This window comes from Anarrhichthys ocellatus, unplaced genomic scaffold, assembly GCF_004355925.1.
Source record: "Anarrhichthys ocellatus isolate YVR2014 unplaced genomic scaffold, GSC_Weel_1.0 scaffold24, whole genome shotgun sequence".
Taxonomy (NCBI): domain Eukaryota; kingdom Metazoa; phylum Chordata; class Actinopteri; order Perciformes; family Anarhichadidae; genus Anarrhichthys; species Anarrhichthys ocellatus.
In genome coordinates this window covers 2,084,091-2,092,281 of record NW_022280054.1, presented here as the reverse complement: position 1 = coordinate 2,092,281, position 8,191 = coordinate 2,084,091, and the positions used below count along the sequence as shown (strand labels likewise).

Below are 8,191 nucleotides of genomic sequence, written 5' to 3'. Positions count from 1 at the left end.
ATATATATACATATACATATATACACACATATATATACATATATATAATTACATGAAGCCAACCCCAAACGACAGCTTACCTGCCTGGCTGGGATTCAGTGGTCTAGTGCTTTCCTCAGGCACCTGGGTGATCGTCTGTGGAAGGAATATCAAGGATACATAAGACAAGGTTAGCACAGGTGTCGAAACAAAAAATTGCGTGGCTTTCGAGAAAATATACAGTGTGTGTATTTCTAGGTGGAGGTGATCCATTGTTTTCCATGTAATTATCCAAGCTCATGATCTGTTTGGATGGGCCTTTTGTGTTTATTTCAGGTGAAAACACATGTGAGAATAAGTTGCATCTACATCCAAAGTACTACAAAACACAAAAACGTGAGTCATGCTTGAAACAGGTGTATAATACAATGCATATTCAGGTGAGGAGTCACAAAAGGATTACCAACATGGAACATAGTGTGCCACAGACCGTCGCTCCACAGGCAGTTCCCGTAATCTGTTATTGGACAGACTCCTCCCCCCAACCATGAAATTAATTAGTCTGACTGTACAATATTGTGAGGGCGTAGTGTGGCAGCGTCTATTGGGACCTCATGTGTGTCTTCCATTCATATGCAGCTGATATTGTGGAGACAGAACACATTGTAATGTTACAAGGTGGTGTAGCCACAGGAGCCAGGTTAAAGCCTCATGCTACTGTATCCTCCAGGAAGATATCAGCAGCATCACAGTTGCATTATTGCATGTACATTGTATGTGTGTAGGCAAAATTACAATTGTTAAACCACAGGAAATATCTGGCTCTCAAGCCGCTAAATGCTTCTGTTCACCAGTAAGTGGCCAACTGTGTCTGTCTGCTGTCTGGTGCAAACAAACGTTTAAGATACATACAAGTAAATGCGTAAATGCAATCACCAGAATTTAGAAAAACTAATAAACGAACTACACGGTCGCATGACCTCAACGTCACTAAATCAAAGCAAACTAGTGTTTGGCGTTTTGTAGTCTAATTGACTCACTTGTAAGCAACAGCCCTTTTTTAAGACACGTAAACAGCTTCACAATTCACGACTGGGATATTTACCTGCGTATTTCATGTCCGACAACAAAACTTCAAAATCTCGTGTTAACAACAGACCTCATTCCACGCAACAAAAACCAATTGACTTCGAGACGCGACCCGGAAATGCAAAAATGCAAACGTTAATTTCTGGGGTTTAGGACTCGTTCCTGCTGCAATTTATAAAGCTTGGTAAAGCCAAGGGGAGCTATACTTATCACTTCGAGCAACTCCTTTCACATTGTTTGACATTGTCATTTAGGACATTTTATTTTGAAAAACAGCATTTATAGCCTTTAGATTGTAGTGAGTAATATAATATGAACTAATTTGGTTTCTTAGTTTATTTTTTTCCATTTCCAATGAGGTACGGGTATTGTGTTTTTGCATTTTCAAGTTCCTTGATATTACATTATATTTCATGACTCCACAGGTGGATAAAACTGAATACTCTGAGGAGGGCACACTGGATTATGGGATATTGAGTACAAGTGTCCAGCAGCTGCATCGTCCAATTTCACGCTAAAGAGGGCTGTTAGTGTTTTCTCTTGTGTGTGAATTTGGACACAACTAGTGAGTGAATCCCTACTAGCTCGGACAGATCGTTTACAATTGTAAAGGGAAAAAAGGATCGACTCAATATTGGCTGTGACACATTCTCAAATAACCCACTGTAAAGGGCCACTGACATTATTTAATCTGAACCCATGTTCTGGTCCTCTGAAGTCATTTGTGTAGTGGCTCTTTCACTTTTTGTGTGTTACTCTCAGTGCATCTCCTGTAGTCGGTATAGTGCATGTTATTCATCAAAGACGTTCTGTAGCGTTATAGCTAAACATCACTATGGCTGCTGACTGGCCTATTTGGAGGATTTCAGCAGATGGTATATAGTAACTAACTGATGGTTTGAGGAGCACTTGTCGTCTACCTGCTGTTCTTCCCTTGTCTTGTCTGCCCAGCTTTTCATTCACTGTTTGTAGTACACACACATTTACAGTATACAGTATATGTCAGACAATACTTTGTTTGGGATTTAGTGCAGAATCTTTGATGACTAGACTAAATGAGGAAATGCTAGAACCATAGCTAAACAAAACAGCTAACAGGGAACACTGTTATACTATTCTATAGTTTTCACTTCTGTTTTAAAGTATTGGGTAAATTTCCTAATTTGCAAATGTATTTACCACCAGGCTCATTACTAGTTAGGCCTATCTCTTAAAGGAAGTGCTTAATAATAACTTTGATGCAAGAGAGGTTTTGAAATCTCATCTCTGTTTCATGTCCACAGTCTGCTCTCGTCAGTCAAATGTAAGGAACATGCAAAGTATATAGACTCTCTACAGAGAGAGGTCAGGGTTTTTTTTTCAGCGGGGAGCTTATTTTATCAGGCTATGAGTCAGCTGTGATGGCTGAGACTGGTTTGGTGAGAAACTACCTGAGACACTCTTATATAAGACATTTCAACTGGTCATGTCCAACTGAAAACATAGAAGCTGCATACGTCAAAGACCCAGACACTCTGTTCTTTACTGTACATGGTGTGACGTCCAATCTCCCTCAAAGTGCTTGAAACAAGGAATGTTTCGCTTGTGTGCATTAACCCCTGCAGCACTTTGGTATGCAACATAAGAGTTGTACTCAATTATAGTAAAAATGCTATTTGGTATCATATATTTAGTTTAAAGTCATATATGTTTCACTTTATGGAACAGGATGTAATGTGATCCTGAGATACCTTCTCTTCACATTTTCCCCAAATGTTTGAAAAGTCACCCTTATTTTTGAGAGTTTTTTGTAAGTAAAGTTCAGAGTTTTGGCCTCACACTGATGCCACACACACAGTACAGTATGGAGCTTAAAAAAAAATTGAAATTAAAAAAACCTGCACGATAGTGAGCCCTCTATGTAAACTAAACACTTGATTTTAATATAGGCCGGTTAATAGACACCCTCAAAAGAATCATAAACACTCATCACTGATACCAGAAATCTCAATATAAAACCCAGCTCATCATTCCCTGATGAACTGAATCAGCGAGAGAGCATTAAAGGCGAGATGAATGACAGCACGAAACAGTGGGAGGTCCGCCTGCCTAGGAAACCAGAAAGGTAGCTAAAGAGTCATGTTGTCAAGAGTGGACAAACACATACCTGAAAATGCAAGTTCTGTTTTGTCATACCATGACATATAAGTGCCTTCTGGAAAGCTTAAATGTCATAATTTGTATAACTGTGGTCAGACTGAACAGATAAAAGCTTTAACATGTTTTCCCCTTTCTACTTCTCTGCCTTGTTAGATTATGTTCCTCTGAACTGACACGTTCACAAAGAGCTTTTGAGAACCTATACGCGTGCCATGTTGTACGAGCTTTAATCAAAGTCAGAGATCAGTGCAGTCCGCACGTTTAGCTGACTTGATGACTTTTTGACTCACAACTTTATTGTCCTCCTGTAGATATTCCTTTCCACTGCACTGTACATGTTATTTAGAGGCACAGACAAGCACACATGTACCTTTTATAAGGGCAGAAGTGAACACCTTATTTAGTGTTGAGCAGGATTTACTCATCAACACACAAGAAGGCCCATACATATACGCTCATTCACATAATGAGATGGCTGGTGCACACATACATTCTGAAAAATGTGTAAAAAACGTTATTTTACCTGTAAAACAGGTAAAATAAACTCACAACTGCTAGATATAATATAGAATAGATATAATGAGAATCAGCTGTGTCAATATGAACCAACATGTTAATTACTGCACCAGAAGCTGCAGCTGATCACACACCTGTGATACGATACCATATCAAGCACGTGGGCAAATATTCAAATGGACCCTTCCAGTGCAAAACAATGATTCTACTTCCAGTTGCACTCACCTGCATGATGTAGCTGTCCTTTTTGTCTTTTCTGACACAGAGCACAGAGTAAAAACCACTGCCCTCCTTCAATGGCGGTGGGACTCCCCAGTAACTCACTCTCCCCTGGATGTCCTTCGTCCTCTTCCTCTCACCCTATCCACCCTCTCGCTCCACTGGCTTCAACTACAAAACCTGGTTTTACTCTCTCTCTCTCTCTCTCTCTCTCTCCCTCTCTCTCTCTCTCCCCCACACCCTTTTCTTTCTACAGCAGTGTAACTAAATCCGGCTTGAAGGGTGCCTGACTTGCCCCTCTTTGAGACCCCAAGGAAGTATTAGAGAAGGCTTGTTTGTAGCCCTGTGTTCCGACACTCCGCAGATTCAGAGAGAGCTGTTTTTGAATGACCGAGCCCTGCTAACGAAACAAAACAAAACTGAAGTAATCCAGGTAACCTGAAACTTGAACCCTCCTCTCTCTGTCACTGTCTCTCCTCCCACTCCAAATGTTTAAACCCTCTGGACATAAAGCACACCATCTCTTTTTTTTTGCCCTGCTTTTGTGTCCTTTACTCCTTAGCTCCCCTCCAGTGGCTCTTTGCCTCTCAAATTTTACCTGAACATACACCAACACAGCCATGTGTCTGCACAGATACAAATACATGCAAAAAAACAAGACGTGGCACAGCGGCTCACTTATATGCACACTCACAAACTCAGACACAACATGACGTTAACAGTGGTTTGATGTGCGTACAGTAACATGCCCTGAGGCTGAGGTGTGTTTCTCTTCTCGCCTGTTTTGTTTTGACAGTCTAATGAGAAGTCGGTTGGTATCAGTCAAGAGTTCCTGACAACAAATTGTGACTCATGCCACGTTACACAGCATTAGCAGAACAGGAATATGACAAATACATGCAGCTGTGAGGCTGTAGGTACAGGAGGCAAACATGGTGCCATGACAGTGCTAACGTGCTGACTATTTCGCAGGAACGATTGAGTGTTTAGAGTGTTCTGAGTTACTGCAATTCATCATGAGTCTCGACCAGACAGACCAACAGAAAATTTCAAATTTAAAAGAATATATTGAAATATGCCTTTCATCTATGCAGAAGTCAAAGTTATTAGAAAACGGAATTAAACATGTCAGAAAAGTTATCTCTCTAGGTTACTGTAATGAACCCATATAATAAATACAGCAGCACATTGCTGTCCTATTTGTCACTGGTGTTAAATTACCTCTGGAGGATGCAGTCAAAGGTCAATAGGTCAGTGCTTCTAAAAATGACGCCACTGTGAATGTTATGGGACACTGAGCATAGACAACTGAGGGGAAAAAGCGCTTGATTGGGAGTGTGAGAGACTGAGGTTGGCTGAACAGAAGGAGCCACTGTTTGAAACAGAAGCTGATTGTGTCGCTGTACCTGAACTATTAATGCAATGAATCTTACAGCTGACCCTCAACCTGTCCTCACTCATAAAACTTGGACTATGGACTCAGTTGTTGTCTCAGAGTATACGTATGCGGAAATAGATAGAGAGATGGATGTATAAATGGGGGTAGGTACATACAGATAGAGCTATCTGAGGGGATCAGTTTGAAGCTAACGACCTCTGAACGTTCTCCACACAAGGTCTCTTTCAGTCAATAACCTCGGTTAACCTTGTTGATAATCAGGTTGCCATAAAGTTGCCGGAACATTTAGAGGCTCCACCCTGGTGTTACATTTGGTGCATGACCTCCTTTTGTGTGTTTGCCTGACTGGACCTAGTTAAAGTCAGTTTATAAATTGGTGGGCCACAATAAAATCATCTGTACGGTAAATCTCTCATTTTCCATTCCCTCAAATATGGCACATTTCCCACAGAGTTTACACTGCAAATCCAATGAATATTGTGCAGTAACGATGTTTATCCTGTCTGACAGTCCGACATGATTGAACAGTGGCTGACAAGATGTTTGCACAAGTTATAAAGGAGAAGATGAGAGCAATTCAGGGATCTAATAAATCTATTATGCGCTCTTGTTTGACTCTGGGCTTTTATTGTTCTACTGAGTCAAGCTGCTTCATTTTGTTCATAATCACATCAGCTCTCACGGCACGACAGTCAAACACACAGTCCATTTCATCCTCGTGAAGGTTATTCTTTTGTTAGTCTCCATTACTTTGTCAGTTAAACCACCTGTTGCTGCTAAAATGTTTCTTTGTTCTTTTTAAACTGAGCAGCTAAATAGACTGCTCCTGAACAGTTTATAATCCGGATGGATTACATATTAACAGATCTATTTGGACTATCGCTGTGATTTCTGCCATCACAATATGATTATGATGTGCTGACTTAGGGAACTGAAGTTAAAAGCATTCCATTCTATTACTTATTCTCTAACAGCATCTTTGGAAAATGTTGGAACCATTTCATTTCTCATTGAGTTGCAAACAATGTGCCAACAGATTCAAATTCTGTGCAAACTTCTCAGAAATCTAAGCAGGGAGCTTTTGAAACATTACTTTGAAGCATTTCATTTAATTTTAAGATCAATTTTGAACGAAGCAAAAACATCATGAACATAGTAAAACATCTGTAGTCCAATTGAAATACAAATACAGTCTCTTACAAGCAAAACATATTCTTAAGTCGTACTAAGTCGTGCTGCTGAATAACATGAATTTAAAATCGGGATCTTTCCTTTAAAGCGTTATGTCTGATAAGGATGATCATCGTTCTTTTTTGAGTTGGCTGAGTTTGTAATGCACCACCACATACAGTATATAAAAATCACTACTCTGACAGCATGGCATTCATTCTTCAATTCTCCCACAGATTGATTTTGTTGCTGGAGAATTGCAATACAAACACATTAGTTATAATGTAGCTATGACAGTTAAGGTTTAAGAAAAAAGCAGAAGTAATAAAAAAAAAACACCATAACAACACACACAGACAGCATTCCTCCCACCACTGTACTCTTCCTCACCTGTGAAGTAGCTGTCACTCCTTGTCAGAAAAGCATCTGAAGATTAGTGAGCTGGAGAAAAGTGTTCTAGATGTCTGAAAATTCTGCATTTTACTCAGAGGAGTTTCTCGAACGACCTTTATTGCTTAAACAGGGAACACCCTTCTGAATTCCTTCATCCCACCTCTCTGCCCTTCACTTCCACGGCAAACAGCTTCTCTCTCTCTCTCTCTCTCTCTCTCTCTCTCTCTCTCTCTCTCTTACACAAACACACATGCATACAACATCAACTTCCCATCAAAGCCATTACACCCCCATCTCCCTATCAGACGAAGCACCCAAAGCCTCTTTTGTCCACACAGGTGTGCATTTTGTGTAACTTAATACAAAGCCGAAGAAATGTTAGAGGAAGTGCAGCTTAAAAGAAATAACTAGTTAATAATTAACACCTTCCCAGCATGTTCCCTGGACTCTAAACAAAGTATGTTTTCCCAGTCTCATCTGGGAGAACCACGTTTCTTTTTAAAAACTGGATGTGGTATAGATGAGTATAGATATGGAAAATGGGAAATATAAATGACATTTTCTGGATATAGGACACAAGAAAGTGAAGGGAAAACAAACATGAATTGAGTGGATAAAAAAAAGGGACACGAAAGCTCCACCAGGAATACACAATTTCTCTCCAAAACTGTATACATTCACTAAATATTACAAAAATATATTATCTTAGGCATTCAAAATGCAACTTAAGGCTAAAATAAACCAACACAAATCCCGTGTTCAAAGTATTGGTTCACTGTCCTTTGAGATCACATTTTTTTTTTAATAGTGTCATTGTGCCAGCTGCCACCCACTTCACCTGGCCCACAATATCAAACAATGGACTTAGAGTTTGAGGAAGTACTTGTGTTGTTTGTCGAGAAATATGAAATACATCAACTCTTTACTCGTGCCATAGTGACAGATGATATTCTGGCTAAGATGAAATTGTTTACTGGAATTTTGCTGCCATATTACCAAGAAATCACAAAAACATTTCCTGAAAATATTTTGTTGTCCCCGCTCACCTCATGACAATACTGACACGCACGTATTGGCTACATTTGGGAAGAAGGATGCGTAGACACAGTTTTTAAAGTTACCTTTTTTCTCTCTACTTAGATTTTAATTGTTGGTTTAGTTTATTGACAACGTTATATATGTTAGGGAGACGTCGTTCTGGTAATCTGCTCCTGGGACATATTTCTGAATGTCTCTCTCTCTCTCTTTTGTCTGTGAGTGTGTGTATGTGTGTGTGTGAGTGTGTGT

The 8,191-nt window shown here is 39.8% G+C and overlaps 1 protein-coding gene across 3 annotated transcripts in view; it reads right to left on the bottom strand.

Moving 5' to 3' along the window:
- The window catches only part of tmprss4a (transmembrane serine protease 4a), a 26,998-nt gene extending 19,940 nt beyond the window's left edge, over positions 1-7,058 (bottom strand). Inside the window, exons 1-2 of one of the 3 annotated variants that reach the window (XM_031861109.1) lie at positions 3,949-7,058; positions 81-135 (exon numbers count right to left, since the gene is read on the bottom strand). In XM_031861109.1, coding sequence (XP_031716969.1) covers positions 81-135; positions 3,949-3,954 — 61 coding nt within the window. In that variant the 5' untranslated portion in view covers positions 3,955-7,058. The other 2 variants (XM_031861110.1, XM_031861111.1) reach the window with 2 other exon arrangements.
- Between the last annotated feature and the right edge of the window lie 1,133 nt (positions 7,059-8,191).